At 37.9% G+C, this 21480-nt stretch overlaps 1 protein-coding gene across 5 annotated transcripts in view; it reads right to left on the minus strand.

Annotated features, from left to right (window-relative positions):
* Positions 1-21480, minus strand: part of SPIDR (scaffold protein involved in DNA repair) — a 676929-nt gene that overhangs the window by 40417 nt on the left and 615032 nt on the right. For all 5 annotated transcript variants that reach the window (XM_047723664.1, XM_047723668.1, XM_047723665.1 and 2 more), the window contains one exon: positions 17220-17360. In XM_047723664.1, the coding sequence (XP_047579620.1) occupies positions 17220-17360 (141 nt within the window). The remainder of the gene's footprint in view (positions 1-17219; positions 17361-21480) is intronic.

Consider the following 21480-nt stretch of genomic DNA (forward strand, 5'->3'; position numbering starts at 1 on the left):
CCTGCACTCCCACTGTGAATGCCTTTGTCAGTATCTAAGAAAACAGCAGAGGTGCCTCATATGTAGGTATTCAAAACCACTCCAGGAATCCTGTAAAGGCAACAAATCCTCTTTCTTAGTAAGGTATTCCCTCTTGAAAATCCACATATAAGCATAATAATTACAACTACTGAATAATTACTTGGTAATTTTATTATGGGCCAAGTACTCTTTTTGGCATTTTACCTATATTAAGTTTCATTATAACCCTGTTTGTATAGATAAAAATCACAGCAAATTAAATGACTTGCTCAAGGTTACCCTTTCTAGTAACACATGGTAGTTTAGACTTAGGTAAAAAGAAAGTATTTCTTCAGAGGCCTTATAGCCAGCATGTGCCCTCCACTGCCCATAGCCAGGTGCCTGTGATCTTGCAGGGCTGGCTCCCTTTCTTCCAGTGTTGCTACCTCCTACAGAGGGTCCATGCCACACCCACACCATGCCATGGGAGAGCACAGAGGTTCCCAGGTCCACAAAAACAGTTTGGCCCTGACCCAAGCAGCAAGAGGCTGAAGCCAACTCCATATCAAACCACTCCATCAGGATCTGGTGACATTTTAAAACTTTCTCATGACTGGTATCATCTGAGTCAAAGTTATCTTAGCACAAGTATCACAACACCTCTGTAGATCCTGGCAGTCAGAATGGTAATAGGAGAGCCCCAAGAGAGCTATGTTGGAGAACAGCTGGGCATACTCTCATGCGCAGAGCCCTTTGGCCTGTTCTGGGAAGGTGGTGCTGGAGAGATTGGGAGGAAGGATGTGTGCACACACGCTTGGGGACACAGGTCTCATTACCAAGGCACTTCTCTACTAGGCGAGGGGAAGCAACATGTGAATGGGGGTCTCGAGAGAAAAAAAGTGAAACTAAAGAATCAATGAAGTCATAGAAAGAAATTTTTTGAAGTAGCTAGGTGAGGGGCACCTGGGTGGCTCCGTCGGTTAAGCATCTGGCTCTGGCTCAGGTCATGATCTCAGTGTCCTGGGATCAAGTCCCGCATGTGCTCCCTGCTGAGCCTGCTGAGACTCCCAGCTTCTCCCTCTCCTGCTCCTCCCGCTTGTGCTCTCTCCCTCTCTCTTCCCTTTGAGAATTTTTCATAAGCCTTGACTTTCCTTTTTAGAAACCTATGGTTTCTAATTTTCTTCTGTCTAATCACACTTATTTAATTAATCTAGTTTCAGACTCTGCTAGTCATAAATACAGTTTTAACATAATTTAAGAAGAAAACAGACTGTCTTTCAGAAGGCAGCTTATGTCCCTTTATGTCCTTTTATGTCATATTCATTACACTCAAAAGAGAACTTTGAACGAATTAAATAAGATTTTGTCATGAAACTGAAATATATTTCCTTCAAAAAGGGTTTGGTCTACTAGAGAAAACACTACTAGATGGCCCAGGAGTTCCTTAACAAATTGATAGGAGCCATGGAAACCTTGAGATCCTAATAAGATTAGATAACCAGTAATTTAAAATGTATCATTATGCTGGTGAGATTGTAACCTGGGGCAGTTACTTTGGAAAACAGTTTGGCAGCAACCCAGCAATCCTGAGCCTGTGACTCTACCCTAGGGAACTGAGCACTTAGGTCCATGCAAAAATTGTATATGAGTGTTCACAGCAGTTATTATTACTCATGATAGTCAGCAAGTGGCAACAACCCAAATGTCCATCAACTGATGAATACATAAATAAATCTGGTATGTCCATATAATGGAGTATCAGGCAGCCATAAAAAGGAATGAAGTACTGCTACATGACACAACATGGAGGAACCTCGAAAACATTATGCTAAGTGCAAAAAACCAGGCATAAAAGACCACAGACTATATGGCTCCAGTTATATGAGGTGATCAGTATATGCAAATCCAGAGACAGAAAGCAGATTAGTGTTTGTCAGGGGCTGGAGAGAATAGGAAGCAAATACTAATGAGTATGGAGTTTTTTTGGGGGGTGATAAAAATGTTCTGAAATGAGACAGTAATGATGTTCGTATACTTTGTGAATATAAAAACTACTAAATTGTATACTTTTAGAAGGGTAAGTTTTATGGTGTGTAAACAGAATCTCAATAAAGCTGATATTTGAAAAGTATAATTAACTTAAGACAAGGATTTCCAGCAAGGAGACCTCCAACCCTGACCTGAAATAGGTCCAGTGTTGCACTCTCTTCAGTTCTGCTCAATGGTTTTGCTATAAACATCATCTTTCTTCCCTTTCCTAGAAGCTCTCACCTAAACGAATATCAAAGCTTCTGGAAAACCAAAGGTTGGGGTACTTCTGTAACCAAAGAGCGATGTTGTCATCTTTACTGGAAAGCTTACACAGGACCCAATAAGCAGTATGAGGGCTGGGAGAAAAGAGGAGAGAGAGCCTGGGGAAAAGTAGACAATCCTTATCACCCTTCTTTTATAATGCCTGCTCTTCCTTTTTCTAAATCAAGACAGGCAGGATGTGGGGCACTAGCTCTGTAATCCCCTTCTGGGTGTGCCCATACTCCAGGTGAGCCAGGTATGGAGCTGACCCATGGGAGTAAGTCCATGGCCCTACACAGGCCTGCCCTGAACTCTGAGACAGAGGCTGTATGTGTGCTGATGCCCAGTGCTTATGGAAGCTAAGGAGAACATGAATACTATGAAAAGACATCATTTTCATCTGAGTATACATAAACATCTATAAAGACATGGACAGCTTTTGGAATAGGTTGTTCTGACTGATGGCTGAATTTCAAGGAGTGATTTTATATTTAAACCTTCTTTGGTGATGAGGAAGATACTGAAAACAACAGAATGCATACTATAAAACAGCTTTCAGTAATACTGCTGGGATGGTTGTATTCACTGTGAATGCACCGCTAGCTGGGCCTGAACCTTAGCAGCTGTACACAGGTACTCATGCAGCCCTCTAGGCATTCCCCTGCAGGGACATACCTTTCCCAAGGTTGAGTAGCCAGCAAGGGTATCAAATCAGGCATTTTGACCACAGAGACATTTCCCTACTAAGAATATCCCACAAATACTTTATAGATGTAGGGAATAACATTTTCCAAGGCTAGTCAACAGAATTTCAGGAAGGTAATTTTCAAACTGTAGATGGCTGGAGAAACTGAAAAAAAAAAATGAGCTTTTTGCACCATTCCTTTCAATGACTGCTATAATTATATAAGATAAATTTCTAACTCTGGAATGCCTCATATTGCTTCTATTAAAAAATGTCCTTCTTGGGGTGCCTGGGTGGCTCAGTGGGTTAAAGCCTCTGCCTTTGGCTCAGGTCATGATCCCAGGGTTCTGGGATCAAGCCTCACATCAGGCTTTCTGATCAGCAGGGAGCCTGCTTTGCCCTCTCTCTCTGCCTGCCACTCTGCTTACTTGTGATCTCTGTCAAATAAATAAATAAAATTTTTTAAAAAAGGTCTTCCTAATGCCAACTCTTTCTTCAAGATTCGAGACATAAAAATATTAACTAGCACAATTTTGTATAGAACAAGTTCTTTGCAAGTTTCTGTTCTACCCTAGCAGGAAATCTCTCTCTCTCTCTCTCTCTCTCTCTCTCTCTCTCACACACACACACACACACACACACAGTACTTGGGAAATAGGGAATTCCTGCAACATGTTGCTATCTGCAAGTCTGCAAAGTTCTAGGTCTTTCTTGTGTCCAGGTGGTATTTATTATTTCAAAAGTGTCCCATGTTTTATTCACTCACCAGTGTGGAGGCAGGAACACCCACGTTTCCACAGAAAATCTGTCAGCCCGTATTTTTTGATACATGTTTTTTACCAAACATTATTACAAGTATGCTGATTCTTGAAAAAACAAAACAAAACAAAACTTCCTCCTTACAATTGACTATCATGACTTCACATACCAAGTAGCCTCCTTTCATATACTCTAAGACTGAAATAATTTACAATGGGGTGTCAAATAATAAAGAAGAAAACAATAAAACACTCTTTACCAAGTGAGTGGGTTCCAATCTAATTAATCAATCAATCTGCACTACTGCGTGGACAGCTTCAGGGGAAAAACTATGGAAACACAGGGGCACAGGGCCTTTTCCCCAACTACTGGGGCAGGAAGCAATGTCAGCCACCACCCTACCCGCCCCCCCCCATCCCACGTTCTGAAACTGGCATTTCTAAGCATACATCATAGAGAGGGAGCCTGCAGCAGGGAGGGGCTCATGCCTTACCTCCACCCCCGGACCCCTCCAATCACGGACAGTAACTGAGGGAAGGTGGTGGTTTATTTTGTGATCCAGCACTTGGTGTGGGCCACACTACCCTGTACCCCTGAGCCCAACCCAAGCACAATCAAACTAGATTAGGCTTCAGGACTCCATAAAAGAAGCAGAGTTTGCTGTGAAGCCATTTAAAAGTATGTTTAAGGTCAAATATTTACTCTTGATGATCTCTGAAATGGATAAAATAATATCTGCTTTAAGGGGTTATTCTGAGGACTATATACATCCAGCATGGTATCTGGCATACAATAAATAGTAGCCCTTGTTATTATAAACACCCTTTTGACTTTTACATTTTACTGTTTCCCTGGATGCCTGGGTTAATCTCATTACCTGTAAGCACATTTCTTGGACCTGGGGGAGGGAGACCCAGACTCCCACGATGCTGGGCGTGGTCCCAGGAGAGCTAAGGGTCATTTCAAAGAGGCTTATGATGCTCCATGAAACCTGCCTGTAGGGTTATGAAAACAAGTCTAGTTACATACTCTTGGCCCAAGCAATTTTACTTTGGGAATGCTCTCCCAAATCAAAGTACCCATTCATGACCTCAGGGTATTAAAGGATTTCTTAAACAAGTGAAATGAAAGCAGTTACCATAAAGGAAAAGATTGACAACTTTGATAAATTATTTCAGCTAATAAAAAAAGAACAAAAAGACATACCACCTATATAATACATAAACCATATAGAACCACTGAAGGACTCATGTTCAGAAATATATAAAGCTCAATATTCCAAAAGAACAACAAGCAACAGACTTGAATAAACACAGCAAAACTTTCTCAGCCTCAGTAAGTAAGCAAGGAACTGTAATTTAAACAAAAATGAGATTCTACTATAATTCCACCAAGCTGAAAAAGAACAAAGTTCGGAGAAAATAAGGAGAGGACATCTAAAAATACCAAATAATGGAAAGAAAGTAGAGCAGCAAGAACAGTTTACAGTGCTAACAGTCCAGGAGACTGGAACTCCTGCTTTTGGAAACCAGTTTAGCATTACCTACTGAGGGTGAACAAGCCCCCTCCTCCCCATCATGACAGGCACACACTTGTACACTAGGGGCCACAAATCACTGGGCTTATGCCACTGTCTGTAATGCCCAGAAATGCCTAGAATGATTATATGAAGGAATAGCCTGTGGTAAGTGCACAAATCTAGAATGAAAATGAACAAATCAGAGTCACCTACAATAAATGCATGTATCTTACTAAGTTCATTGGCATAAGAAAGTATCAACAACACACAGGTGCTCAAAGTGAGGGCCCCCAATCTGAGTTTCTCAGGGCTGTGTATGGTTGGGGACTGTTGCATCTCTTTGGCAAGTGAAAGCAGCAAAATTTAAGAATACACACATATGGTAGCATCTCTATAAAGGTAAAAACCAGGCAAAGCTAACTACATTTTTAAGAATGTATGTAAAATGCTAAAACTATAAAGAAAAACACAGACGAAGTCTGAGGACTGAGATGACCTCCAGCGGAGGGACAGGAGATGTCACCAGGAAGGACACATACTGGGGGTGGGTTCTGGACACTGATCATGTTTTGTTTCTTGAATTCTGTAGTGGCTTCATGGGTGTGCTTTATAATTATGCTACACTCTATAATTATGCATTTTTCATAGTTTGTTATATTTCACAGTAAACAAGTTTAACTTAAAAGATCAATAAATAAAGCAGACATGTATATTCTCACACAAGGATGTTTGTTGCAGTTTGAAGTGGAAAAACTGGGAACAACCGGAATGTCTGACAGGAATCCTTAGGATATTATTAAGTGAAAAAAAGCAAACCCTATCTCTTTGTTTAAAGATGGGTTTACATTCATGAAGAGAGGTATGAAGGATCACACTCACTGGAATGAATACCAAGTGGAAAGAGAGATCATTAACTTTCCTTTAGTCTTTTTATAAATTATTTGAACAGCAACAACCATGGTTATATTATTATCTTATTTGCAGATAATATTGAAAGTTCTAGTGTGAGGTTTTTACAAATGTGTGATCCATGTTCAGTGGCCTTCATGATGATCCACATCATTGTTGGCAATTCTAGGAAGGAAGCAAATTGCCATTTTTAAAATGGTAATGAAAATTACCCTTCTTGGAATTTGTATTTTCCTTAATAAGTGTCTAAGTAACTGAAAAAAGAAACTCTCTAACTAAACCTGAAGCACTCAGTGTATTTATTTACTATGGATCTGATAGTATTCTTGGTTACTCAAGATAATTCTAGTGTAGATAGCTTATTGCTATTGTTTAACAAAAACAATGGAAAATACCAAGAATCTAATTTAATACCAACACCACTAACAAAAAGTAATCGGATTTCTTATTTAAGGGCAAGGGACTATAATTATAAAGTGAGTGGGAAAGTTACAGAAATGAATTCCCCTAAAACTGGAAGTAATTAAATGTCAGCTGCAATATCGAAGATGCAGGCTTTGGATTTTGATGGTCCTGGCTTGAGGCCCAGTCCACATATGTGGAGCCAAATTATTTAATTTCAGTGAGCTTCAGGATCTTCATTCAAAACAGAATAACATCACCTAATTTGCCAGCTAGCTGGATGGTTAAATGAAAGATAGACCTTAGTGACACTGAAACTTTTTCTTTCTGTGCCCCATATTAACAGACAGATGTTTCTTTGGCAAATTCATAAAGATTTAAGAGTATTCTATCTAAAATTAAAAGTATAAGATTCTCAAAAAAAAAGTTTAAGATTCTCCAATCTGAAAGGCCAGCTAATGATGGCATATTTAAATTAAGTATTTTATTTCATATTTGAGATTAACAAAAGAAGACATTCCCATCAGCTTCTGAATTACATTGTTAACTGTGCCCTCATAATAACTATTGCCGCAGGCTATTAACCTGAGAGAGGGAGGAAAAACTATATTCATATGTAAAATGTTTATAGAGCAATTAATCCTCAATAATTACTTTGAAACTATGCTGCTAGAGCCCTAAGGAGCCAGGCAGAGACGCTGTAGTTGTCTCCACTCATCCACCTTCCAGGAATAAACAGAATAGCTCCACATAGATTTGTTGTCACATTTCAATTGTACTTTAGATTTCTATTTTTTAAAAAAGTTCAAAAGTTTTAAAACTACTAGCCTACTGGTAGATAATTATGCTTTTTATGAGGAAAAGGACAGCAGGGGGAAGAAAGAGGAATTGTTGAGACTTTCAAGAGAAGGAATGAACGAAAAAGAAAAAAAAAACAATAAACCCTGTTCATTTACTGAATTCTAGAGTTAATGTGCTGCAAGGCAAATTAACTAGATAAACTGCTAACCTGGAGGGACAGGTACTGGTTGTTTTTGTGTTTTTTTTTATCAGCTGATCTTCCTTCTGGTTTCTTTGATCCTTGTTTTAACTAAATCTCTCTGTACTTTTAAATCTACTGGTTTTATTATCTATTCTTTCCCATTATGATTGGGCAATTGATAAGGTCTGGCAATTTCCAACTGGATTTCTATTCTTTTTGGAAAAAAGGGGAACCCTTCCAATTTCTAATTATCATTCTTCTAAATTACTCTGTTGTCTTTCTCTTTCCATTTTATTTATAAAAAACAAGACAACAAAGTCTTAGATCAATTCAGGCTGGATTTCTACTTTTCAGTTAATTAGAAATGAAAAAATAAAGTAGGAGGAAGAAGGAAAGAACCACTGTTTATATGGTGTTTCAGACTGTACGAAACACTTTTATGTATTATCTCATTAAATTATCCTAACAGTCTTGGGAAGTAAATGCTATTTATTCTGATTGATAACTAAGAATGGGATTAATTCCAATCAATCAGCACACATAAAAGCTAATATATGAATCAGATATATTGATTCTGAGACCAGTGCCCTTTATCAACACTGAATCCCCGTTGCCTCTGCTCAATGTCCAGCAAAGTTCTTGGAAGTGTGAATTTTGTTTTTTAACAGCAGGTCCCCTTGCATTGGCCTGGCAGATACAGTTAATGTAATTACAAATTAACTTGGTTCTATTTTGTCTCTTGGTTATGGGAGAGTATGTAGTGAAGTCAGGGAGGAAGATCAAAGATATTTTTGACATTAATACTAAAAAAAATATTTCCTATGGCCAAGAAATATTTGTGACTATTTTGGTTCTGACTTTATCATTTGTTTGTCAGGTTTTTTTTTTTTTTTTTAAAGATTTATTTATTTATTTATTTGACAGAGAGAAATCACAAGTAGGCAGAGAGGCAGGCAGAGAGAGAGGAGGAAGCAGGCTCCCTGCTGAGCAGAAAGCCCGATGTGGGGCTTGAACCCAGGACTTGGGATCATGACCTGAGCCGAAGGCAGCGGCTTAACCCACTGAGCCACCCAGGCGCCCCTGGAAATAAGCCCTGCTTATATGGTCAATTAATCTGTGACAAAGAAGGCAAGAATATACAATGGGGAAAAGACAGTCTCTTTGATGGATGGTGCTGGAAAACTGGAGAGCTACATGAAAAAGAATGAAACTGGATCACTTTCTTATACCATACACAAAAATAAACTCAAAATGGATTGAAGACCTAAACATGAGACCTGAAACTATAAAAAGCCTAGATGAAAAACAGGCAGTAATTTCTTTGACAATGGCCAGAGCAACATTTTTCTAGATGTCTCCCGAGGCAAGGGAAACAAAAAGAAAAAAACTAGTGGGACTACCTCAGAATAGAAAGCGTTGGCACAGTGAAAGAAACTACCTATTGAATGGGAGAAGATATTTGCAAATGACATATCCAATAAGGGGCTAATATCCAAAATATATAAAGAACTTATACAACTCAATACCAAAAAAACAGTCCAATTAAAAAAATGGACAGAAGACCTAAATAGACATTTTTCCAAAAAACACATCCAGATGCTAACAGACATGTGAAAAGATGCTCAATGTCATAAGTCATCAGGGAAATGCAAATCAAAACTACAATGAGAAATCACCTTTTATCTGTCAGCATGACTAAAATGAAGAAGATAAGAAATAACATGTGTTGGTAAGGATGTGGAGATTAAGGAATCCTTGTGCACTGTTGGTGGGAATGTAAATTAGTGTAGCCACTGTGGAAAACAATATGGAGATTCCTCACAAAATTAAAAATGTATCAATAATTCCACTACTGGTATTTACTTAAAGGAATTATGAACAGTAATTAAAAAAAATATTCATCCCTATGTTTATTGCAGCATTATTTATAATAGCCAAGATATCTAAGCAACCCAGGTGTCCACTGATAGATGGATAAGGAAGATGTGGTTTATATATACACATACAATGGAATATTACACAGGCTTGTGATTATACTTCTGTGTTTGCACAGAGGTAGTATTTTGGAGCTGGTATTCAATTCGTTTGTTTTTTTTCTGGCAAAGTTCTAGCCTCAATCAGATTTTACAGGAGAGCTTTGGAGAACAAACTATAGATTAGATTTTGTCCAAACCTGAACAGGAATTGGGCTCTCATAAGTCACTCATTGGCTAAGGGCCACCTAAACTAAACTAAGGGGGACTCAAATTCTCAGATACTTCCAGCTGTGTCACAAGCAGACAAAACAGTATCTATGGCGAGGGCAGTCTTTTGAAGACAGACAGATGTGGGCCCACAGATGCAAAAGTACAAAGAAGCTGGGGATGGGGATGAGTACAAAAGAAATGACATTAGGGCTTTAAAGGGGATCTGGTCCAATATCAGTAGTTGTTTGCTACAGGAATTATTTATTAATTCTGATTTAGTGATTCTCAATCATTAAACAAATGATTCATTTAGTGATTCTGAAACATTTTCATTTTTTAAAGAATTATTCTTTAAATAATTATTTTAAAGAATTATTCTTTAAATAATTATTTTAAAGAATTATTCTTTAAAGATGTTCAAAGGGAAAAAGTATCTTTGTCTACAAAGTTAAAAATAAAAGCATCCCTGAAAGGGAAAGTAATAACCTCAAACCTAAAGAGGCCTGAAGGTTATTTGGTCTAGTCATTTCATTTCCAGATGCATCAGAGGCCAGAGTTACTGGTATTGGTAGCACAGACAGGAGTACAGTCTAGGTCTCCTGATTTCAAGTTAAGGCTCTTTCCACTCTGCAGAATGTCCATTTGGGTGCGCTCAAATGAGAGAGCACCACAGCAACAAAATAAGGGGGTGCGGGTAGCACAGATATATAAGAAATTCTCTATAATGTCAGGAAAGAAATACATCAGAACCAACAACATACATACACAATATTAACTAAGAAAGGTTGAAGAAGAAGGGGGGGTTACAATCTTGAAAAGATTTGTTTACTTCTATTTACTGTTTTATTCTTATTTATGCTTCCCTGTACAATTGTTAAATAGAGACCAAAAATAATCCCACTTTAAAGGACAACAGAAAGATTTAATTTTGAATTAAAATACTCATGTCAAGAAACAATGGCAGAGAGAAAACAATAAAATCTATAGGGAAAACACAAAACATACTTCTAAACTGATTAAGGACTTAAATTAATACCATGATGCTTGTCTAGGGGGGAGCTTCCTGTTGCTTCTTTGAGCATTATTGGTTTTAAGACTTAGTACATTCTCTTTTACTGACATTTTATTCACCTTCCAGAAACTTAAGTGAATGCCAGGAACAATTTTATTTTTCAAAATCATGAAATTATCATTAAGAACATCCCTTAAAAGGAGGGTTTCCAACCACAGCAATTAATAAGAGTTTCTGGACCTCAAACCCCAAGGGAACTATGTGGCTCTTTAAAAGGGTGGACTTTTTGAAGAAGGAAAATCAAAGGAAGGAAATTACTACATAAGTTTCTTACCCAAGGAGAGCTCTCACTACCACATATTTCCTGTTAAAGGAGCATCTGAAATGGTTCCTCAATAATAACCCTAACCCAACCCAGTCAACTTGCATTGAATAATTTCTAATGATTCCCTTCAATTGCGCTTCTGTGCACTCTGGGTCACACCCAGCTGAAGCAAAGGCAAAGGTCTACACAGGAGACTGAACTCCATAGTGTCATATCACACTGGAGCTTGACTATAGCCCACTGTGTGACCCTGGGCCAATCATCCTCACCTCTAAGATGGGGGTGAGAACAGAGTCTTCTCCCAATGCATGGAAAACTTTTTTCTGTGAAATATTAAGTAATGGACATTCACACTTTCCCCGTCCTTGATAAAGTGTTTTCACAGCATAACCCCATGCATGTTTCCTTAAACGCTGTGAGGAAACCAAAGGTCTATGTCCAGAGGTTGAAAGAGACTGTGGCCTTCATCTAAACTGGATACAAGGTTTAGGACCAAACGGTTTCCATTCTTCCTGATAAAATTGAGCTCTAATCATTACCACTTATTATGTACAAAAATATACATTCAAATCCTGTGGAAGAAAATTCTAAGATAAACCCAAGGAAATAACTACTGTCCATTTCAAAAATATTTATTATGAGTGTGTCAGATGCTAGGAAATAAAATGGTGAATAAGAAACAGCACCTACCCTCACAGAGCCTAACAATGGGCAGACCAGTCTGAAATACTGGCCACCAGGCATTCTAATCAATGTCAACTTTTATTGATTGTCTACATCATGCAAAGGAATGTGACGATGACCAAGACAAGGTCTGATGTCTTGGTGTGACTCAGAGTCAGGCACATTGTACAGGCCAGCTTGGGAAAGCCATTCCAAGATTCTCCATGAAAGCCTTGATGTTTGTACCTTATTACTAAAAAAATGGACCCATTCAAACTTATGTCTATGATGGCATTCTTATTTGCATTAAAGTATACCTTTCTATACATGTCAGGAGGAATCCCAAGAGTCCTGGGCATGGGCATTGAAGTGAGTAGCACTATGACCACTGGGTGCCCAGGAGGAGGAGGGGAGGGGTGATCCAGCAGGAACTGCTGCAGGGAGATAAAGGAAGCAGTGCTGGGTATAGGTGTCAGGATTCTTATTGGAGAAAGCATCTTAAGACTGGCCTGTGAGAGAAAGGTTAGGCTCAAATAAGGCCCAGGAGAAAAAGCAAAGTGTTCTAGGCCTAGGGCATGTCCTTGAATGGTAGGACTAAAGGGCACAAGTGCAGCAGGCTGGGGACTAGCATTGGGGCTTATAAAGGACTTCTGAATCCTGACTACGAGGTTAGTGTTTGAACCAAATGACTAAACTTGGCTTCTAGTATAAAAATTATCAGTACTTAATCTGTTACCTTTAAAACAAAAGTTGATAGTTAAACAATAACTATTAACTGGATCATTCTCTGAAATGCACCACCCCACACACAAAGTGCCCACCCCTCACTCTATCTGGAAAGCTGACCAGACAGCAGCTTCTCTCCTTATCTTTAGTCTGGCCCAAAAAGGAGATAATGGAGACAGTCTTCCCTCCCTTCCTCATTCTAGTCCTTAGCCCCAGGCTTTTCCTATTCTCTTCAGGGTTCCTAAAACTTGACCTGCTCTCCAACCACCCCACCCCCGCAAGGTGGCTACTTATCAGCCCACAGGCTTCTGTATTAGGCACTTGCCAGTCAGTGCCTGCTTGGGTCACCCGTGGCTTTCCTGCTGGTCCATGATCTCTTGGAGGGAAGTCTATTTTTATACTCCTGGTGGAGCTGTCTGTAGGTAGCAGAAATTAAGATTAGTTCCTAATTGGTTCTTTGTTCTCTCAATTGCTACAGAAGTTTCCAAATCTGTAGCCCTGCCCCAACCTCTCCCTCTATATTAAATCCATTATAGGTACAACAGCAGGATAATCTTAACTCCATTTTTGGTTTTATTATCTCTTCTTTTCTTCTCTCAAAATCTCACAGTGGCCCTAATTTTCTCTTAGACTGATGTGGAATCCCTAAGAATAGTTAGTCTTTATCTTGTTGACTTTATACCCCAGTATATTCTGGTTTAGGATAAATCCCAAAAATCTAGCACAGAGCTCAGTGCCACAGCCATTAGTCAGGGGCATAGCACCAAGAAGCACTTAATCCTTATAGAATGAACTATAGAAGCACTAAATCATTATAAAATAAATAAGTGAATTATCTTTTCAATAAACCCTCTCATTTCCTCTTCTGCATACATCTCTCCTGATCCTAGGTGTATGTCTTCACAGATAACATCTTACCAATCTGAAGACAGCTTTTCCTTCTGACAGGTCAGGACGTTTATAGCATTTGTTCTCACTAACTTCTTTTATGAAATCTGAGATCAGCCAGTTAGGATCTAGTCAACTAAAACATTCATGTCAACTTCTTCCTTGTCATTCTGGGTACTCAGGTAGAGCCTCCTGTACATAGTGAGTACTGACTAAATACTCTTCAATAAAACCTTTTCTTTTTTTTTTTTTTTCCCTTTTTTTTTTTCCCTTTTTTTTTTTTTTTTTTTTTTTTAATTTGACAGATAGAGATCACAGGTAGGCAGTGAGGCAGGCAGAGAGAGAGAGAGAGGAGGAAGCGGGCTCCCCGCTGAGCAGAGAGCCCGATGTGGGGCTCGATCCCAGGACCCTGGGATCATGACCTGAGCTGAAGGCAGAGGCTTTAACCCACTGAGCCACCCAGGTGCCCCAATAAAACCTTTTCTTAAAGGGCGAGTCAACAGGTCTAAATCAAATAGTACCTACAAATTAGTCATTTTAGACACAGAGATCAGTGGGTTTTAACATGTTGGGACATAAATACAAGTAGGATTCTGAGCTAAAAGAATTTCCTCTCCCCCACAAAAAATTTGGCTAGCCTATATTTTCCATTTCTATAGGGTTAACACATATTTTAGGAAACCTTTTCTCCCTCAGTATTGCCCTATCATATAAAAATAAAAATGTAAAATAATCAACAATAAAAAGATAAAGTGCATACACAGAATTATGACATCAAAGTCATGTGACTTTTCCGCTCGTTTGACCCACTAAACTGCTGCACAGGCCACATGGGAAGACAAAGGTCAGGGGACATGTCTTAGGAAGAGAGAGTCACTGGACAAGTAATAGCAGGGAGTGCTCTAGAGAAGAAGAAAGCATGGGCAGAGCTCCACATTCTGTTTAATGAGCATGCCTCAGCAGTGGTTTTTTTTTTTTTTTTTTTTAAAACGGTTTAGTTTTTTTTTTCTTTAAATCCAGGCTATTTTTCTGAGTCTTTTTGCTTTAAGCAGTCAGTTTGGACATCCAACTCCAAAAATATATCAGAGAAATAGAAAAGATATGATTGTTGTTTTTCTGCAAGGCTTCCCAAATGAGGCAGGTGGACAGAGCAGCCCATACACCAGTCCAACAGCATGCCTGACTCAATAGCTCTGAGGTCATCAGTCCACTTCATAGCCCTTGTAGGGAGTAGTAATTTTCCATCACGAGAAGCGTGGATCAGATGAAATCTGGTAGCCAAGATCTGAAAGACTTCATGACTTAGCCCAAACACAACTATTTTCCAATTGGCAAAAAAGTTATTTTCTGTATTAGATACTAGAAGTATATAGTTATAATTATTCATTTTAGCTTGAATTTTCGGAAGTAAACATATTTTGTTAAGGTTTATGAGAAGTATATTTTGTTAGAGTTTATGGGAGTTGCCATGAAACACAATAATTTGGGGGAAAATAAGAGACAATTTGTTTTTACTGGGCCACGGATGGATGACTGACAATGGATGATATCACCAAATAGGCAATTATAACATCCAGCATTCCTAAATGATTTAATAATTTGTTTTGAAGAAATATAGTTTCCAAAGGAACAAAAAGACAATTTAAACATTTATTTGGATAGCTGTGTGTCAAAATAAAATTAAATATATAAGTAAAGAAATTAATCCCAACCTAAAAAAAAAATAAAATATTTAGTTACAACCCTAAAAATGGTATGGATTCCAGAAAGTTTGTTTGTAAATGAATTATTTGCAATACTCAGTACATTTCCTGTGAAAAATGTGGAAATTTATTTGACAGAGAAAGAGAGGGAGTGAGATCACAAGCAGGCGGAGTGGCAGAGGGAGAGGGAGAAGCAGCTCCCCGCTGAGCAGGGAGCCTAATGAGGGCTCTGAGCCGAGAGCAGATGCTTAACCAACAGAGCCATCCAGGCGCACCCAAATGCTTGTAATTCTAAAACTTAGGACTAAAATGAGGTTCAACCTTAATAAAGATAAGTTTCATGTGAAACTTAAGCTTTTCACACATGCAGATATGCTTTCTAAATATCTGGGTAAATCTCTCTCCACTCTCAATATATAAGGCAATTAATTGTATTATAATACAGCCACACTTTTATAAACAAAAGGAAGCATTTGTCATAAGACAAATCTGCATGGATCAATAAAATCCTTATATCTACCTACCCAGGGCTTATAGGGGGGATCTTTCTATGAAATACATGTTTTTCAGGAAAATAAGCTCTTGGGCAGAGCCATCACTCACCTGCATAGTACCATATGAAAGCCCGATGAGACATGGAGCTGTGGTCTCTGGAAATGCTGACTGCCTACAGAGGTCAGTCAGGACAATACTCTAAATGCTCACAGTTCAGAATGACCATGCCTGGAAATGTTCATTATGCAAACCACTGGAGGAAGCTATCAATAACTGCTTCAAAATCAGAACATCAGATATTCATAATGGGTTTTTTTCTCTCTCAGATACTGGCGTAAGTGCAGATGTTACTATCATCAAGTAAAAAATTAACACCAAGAGAGTTAAAATAACACACTATTCAAGGAAGGAGAGATTACAGTAAGATAGAGAAAATCTCAAATATACTGTTTACACTAATTCTCTATATTACTGGATAGTTTGATTAAAAACGTTTCTTCTGGGCGCCTGGGTGGCTCAGTTGGTTGAGCGACTGCTTTCGGCTCAGGTCATGATCCCGGACTTCCAGGATCGAGTCCTGCATCAGGCTCCCAGCTCCTTGGGGAGTCTGCTTCTCCCTCTGACCTTCTCCTCTCTCATGCTCTCACTCATTCTCTCTCAAATAAATAAAAAAAAATCTTTAAAAAAATAAATAAAAATGTTTCTTCTTTCCCTAATTTATAGATTTAGCCATAGTTTGAACGAGATCTACACATAATTCTACCTTGCCTATCCAAAACCACATTTTAAGGTGGAGTGCCATGAAACTTGACAGAGAACAAAACTTTCCTACTATGGAAAGCAAAAAGATGTGACAAGAATTTTGTTGAAAGCTTATAAAATGTCTTTACACTAAGTTATATTGTCATTTACATAAACTGACTCATGCAAAGCTATCTTATTTTTTAACTGGAAAACATACAGAAAAAAAAATCTTAGAATTAAAACACACATACATAACATTTTTTATCATCTTAATTTTTAATAAAATTTGGAATCACTAAACCTAATTTTTTAATAAAATTAGGAATCTTGTTTTGTTATCAGTTATAATTTTTTCCCTAGAAGTACTTTATGGGCTTGACTTAGCTCTGGCCTAGTTTTACAGGCAAACTCTAGGATACTAGTTTATTGTCTTTAAAATAAGAGATAAGAGGAGCTTGGGTGGCTCAGTGGATTAAGCATCTGACTCTTGATTTTGATGTCAGGGTTGTGAGATTGAGCCCCACCTCTCGCTCCATGCTCAGCAGGGAATCTGCTGGAGATTCTCTCTTTGCCCCACCTCCCCCCACTTATGTTCTTTTTCTCCTCTCTCAAATAAAAAAGTAAATCTTTTTTTTTTTTTAAGATTTTATTTATTATTTGGCATACCGAGATCTCAAGTAGGTGGAGAGGCAGGCAGAGAGAGAGAAGAGGAAGCAGACTTCCCTACTGAGCAGAGAGCCCCATGCGGGGCTTGAGCCCAAGACCCTGGGATCATGACCCAAGCTGAAGGCAGAGGCTTTAACCCACTGAGCCACCCAGGTGCCCCTAAAAAAGTAAATCTTAAAAAAAAAAAAGAGAGAGAGAGATAAAACACTAATAAAAGAACCAGCCACTGCAGCAAACTAGATGCTATTACAGAGTGGTCTCACCTTCCTCTGGTGGCCTTCTGTAGAACCTTCATTCCCATCAGGCTGCAGGACTTTCCTTCCAACTGTTGGTCCTTCAAGATGGTGACCTCAGCGTGCACTTCACTAAACATTCCATAGGCATCTTGCACAAGAAGGCAGCCTCTGCAAAAAAGTATTAACATATTTTTAGAAGACAGTTTTTGAGTCACTACAGAGGGCAGGATTTCCTTCTCCCTCACTAGAAATCCATTGTAATCATCTTCCTGAATGGGTAAATCAGAGTAAAGGAAGTTGAACTCAAACATGCACTTTTAGATTTGTACTTACAGGTGTTTGGATCACTATCCACAAGATACAGAAGGAAACAGAACTCTCTTTTAGCTTAAAACGAAAGCCTAAGCCAAATGTGGTTTAAAAGCACACAAAGAAGATCATCCTTTTAAATAAAATGTATTACCACTGCCCAAAAGGTTATCCTCTCTCCCCATTTTTATCCTGTTATAACAGGAAACATTTCTATTTCGTATGGATGCTCAATATTGATAAAAGCTTCAGTGTAACATTATGAGAACAATAATAAGGGGCTTTCTCTGAGAAGGTACATATTTACAGACATGCATATCCCACAGGATGAAAACCAGCTTCCCTGCTGGCAGCAACACAGACATGACAGATATCCAGTGACATGATAGCATTCCCCCCAACCTTTAAGTTCAAAGGGTAGTACATATAAAAACCTATTTAAGACTGAATTTCCAATCCTCTCATTTCATAATTCAGGTAAATGAAGTCTTATTTATTATGAAATGACACATTCTCAGAAAATATTTACTGAAGCCTGTAGTAAATAAACCACCAAATAGACTGTGAGGAACAAAACTATTTTAAAGATAAGGGTGTAGGGGCGCCTGGGTGGCTCAGTGGGTTAAAGACTCTGCCTTCGGTTGGGGTCATGATCTCAGAGTCCTGGGATTGAGCTCCACATCGGGTTCTCTGCTTTGTGGGGAGCCTGCTTGCCCTCCTCTCTCTCTGCCTGCCTCTCTGCCTACTTGCGATCTCTGCCTGTCAAATAAATAAATAAAAATCTTAAAAAAAAAAAGATAAGGGTGTATAGTAAAGTACATGCTGGGAAAGAAGATATGACAAATGACGAACAAAGGAATGCTAAATCAGAAGCAATGAACTTTCTTTCTTTTTTTTTTTTTTTAAAGATTTTATTTACTTATTTGTCAGAGAGTACATGCACAGCAGGGGGAGCGGTAGGCAGAGGGAGAAGCAGACTCCCTGCTGAGCGAAGAGCCTGATGTGGTACTCTGCTCCAGGACCCTGAGAGATCATGACCTGAGAGGAAGGCAGATGCTTAACTGACTGAGCCACCTAGGTGTCCATGAAACAATGAACTTTAAATAATGCTTAGAACTGGACTTCCTAATTAATTCTCCCAGGCTCATAGGGTCCTCCCTGATTTACAACAGAGGCAAAGGTAAACCTTGTCTGAAGGAAATCACCTTTAATTTAATCATTAGTTGTCATGGAGTAAGATCAAATAAACATGTGCCTGAATAAAAATCTCTAGTACAGGGGACCCTGGGTGGCTTAGTTGGTTAAGTGTATGCTTTCAGCTCAGGTCATGATACCAAGGTCCTGGCATCGAGCCCCGTGTTGGGCTCCCTACTCACAGGAAGACTGCTTGTCCCTCTTCCACTGTCTCTCCTCACTGGTCATGTTCTCTCTCTCTCTCAAATAATTAAATAAAATCTTCAAAAAAAAATCACTAGTATAAGAAAACAATTTACTATGTGGGAAGAGTAAAAAACAAAACAAAACAATAGACCTCCCTAGGATTTGACATATTAGAATTAAAAGATATGAAATATGGAATAATTATTTTAAAAAGGTAAAATCACAAAGATATAAATACAAAACAAAAGATATACAACATGACTTGGGAGATTTGAAGAATGAAATAGAACTTTCAAAAAGGAAACACTACATTTTTTGAAATAAAGAAGTTATTAAATAGATGTAAACAAATGGTTACATGCACCTGAAGAGTGTGTATTTGTGAACTGGGTTATAAATTTGAATAAATTACCTAGAATGCATGTTGAGAGCTGAGATAAAAAACATGAGAGAAAAGAGAAGTACAGAGGATAGAATGAGAAAGTGTAACATTTGTCTAATAGGAATTTCAGAAGAACAAAATAGAGGAAGGAGAAGCAACAATTCTCACATTTGGGAACTGCAAATTTTCTTCCCAACTGATGAAAGAAATGAATCCAAATATACAGGAATAGAAACAAGTACCAAGCAGGACGACTAAAAGGAAAGCCTTCCTAAGACACATACTGTAATAAAACTAGAGAATGTCAAACACAATGAGAAGATTCTAAAAGCAAGAATGGTGAAAAGACCATCTGTGGAATAAAAATTTGATTTACATAAGCCTCATAAAAAGGAATGAAGCCAGACAATAGAGAAATATTTTCAGAATTCTGGAAGCCATTTCAAAATTATGTACCAGCAAAACAATATTTCATGAATGATGGTAAAATATAGGCATTTTTAGATAAAGAAACATGATGCACATTTTCCACCTACAGAGCCTGAAATATTTATTACTTATTAAGATAATTACAGAAATAATTTCTAGATTATGCATTTTAGGAAGAAGGAAATATACTGGGAAAAAGGTCTAAGATAAAAGGACTACTGAACATCAATATAAACAAATCAAAACAAAACAGACACAGTAGGATAAAATAACACCACCACCAATAATATCAATTAATGAAGGGGTTGCTGAAGAACTGGAAATGGAGAGCAAGTAGGTCAATGGGGGTGATGAAGTTCAAATGGTCCCAAGTACTCATATCACTTAGAGTTGGATGAAGATTTAAAACTAGACTTCACTGAGTATTTACATCTGGTAAAATTTCAAGGATAACCACCGAAAGAACAGAAATAGGATGTATAACTTCCAAATAACTAGATGGAGAAAAAAAAAATGGAATGAGAAATATGGGCAAAAACAAAAAACTCCAAGAAAATGCAAAGAAAAAGCACAAAAAAGGGGCAGAGAGATGTAAGGTAATAAGTTTGATGGTAGACACAAATCTATGTACATTTGAAATGGAATAAAAATGATTTAAACTTGACAATTAATAGGCAGAGTTTGTCATGTTCAGTTTGAAGGAAGAAAAAGAAAAAAATGATGTTGACAGGAAACTTTCTAAAACAGAGAAAGGTTCAAAGGGCGAAAAAATGTTTTAGGCAAATATTAATCAAAAGAAAGCTGAGAAGTGGTTTTGAGACTACACTAAATAGATTCTAGGAGAGAAAGGATTATTAAGGGTAAAGAGGTCACTAATATTGATTTTTTAAAAGCTTAATTTATAAGAAAGATATAGAATTCTAAAACTGTATGCTCTCAGCCTTGAAATACATGAAGTATAAACTGACAAAACTACAGAGAGAAGAGAACAAATTCAACATTATTGTGGGAGATTTCAACCCATCCCTGCCAAGTTGTTAAGTCAATCTAAGGAAAAAATTAGTAAGGATTTGAAAAACTTGCACATACCTTATAAGTTTGATTTGTTGGCTAGGCAATTAGAAAAACTGCCCACAATTAGAGAAAGTGCATTCTCAAGTACACAGGACATTTATAAAATCTGACCAGACACTGGGCCTTAAGGCAGGACTGAATGAATTTCAAAGAATCAGTATTGTATGGGACACATTGTATATCTACAACATAATTAAATGAGAAACCTAACAAAAAATGTATACGTTGGAAAATCCTCCATTTTAAAATTTTACAACATCCTTTTCAACTCATGGGTCAAATATGAAATCACAGCGGAAAAGAGACAGCATTTTGAACTAGTTGATAAAAAAATACCACATGCCAAAATTTATGGATTACAATGATGCCTTAGGGAACTTGTAGTCTTAAATATAATAAAACATGATCACATTTCCTTTTTTATATAGATCTTTAAATTAGTTTTTTATGTACTTACCATAAATTCTATACCTCAGCCAGTTACTAAAATATTCCTTCAGGATGCTGAACCTCACATGCACTGTGCCTTGAAGAGGCTCTCCTGGAGCCTTTGCTTCACTCCAGTCTGGACTGGTTAGCACAGCAGTCATCCTAGGATATCTTGTCAGAAAATCTGAGGGATTTACTTTGCTGCTTTAGTATGTTGGATCTCCTATTTTTCATATCCTATATATTCCTTTCTTAATTGACTTCAAGTTAGTAGCTCACATCTTC

Source organism: Lutra lutra, chromosome 4 (assembly GCF_902655055.1).
Source record: "Lutra lutra chromosome 4, mLutLut1.2, whole genome shotgun sequence".
Lineage (NCBI taxonomy): Eukaryota > Metazoa > Chordata > Mammalia > Carnivora > Mustelidae > Lutra > Lutra lutra.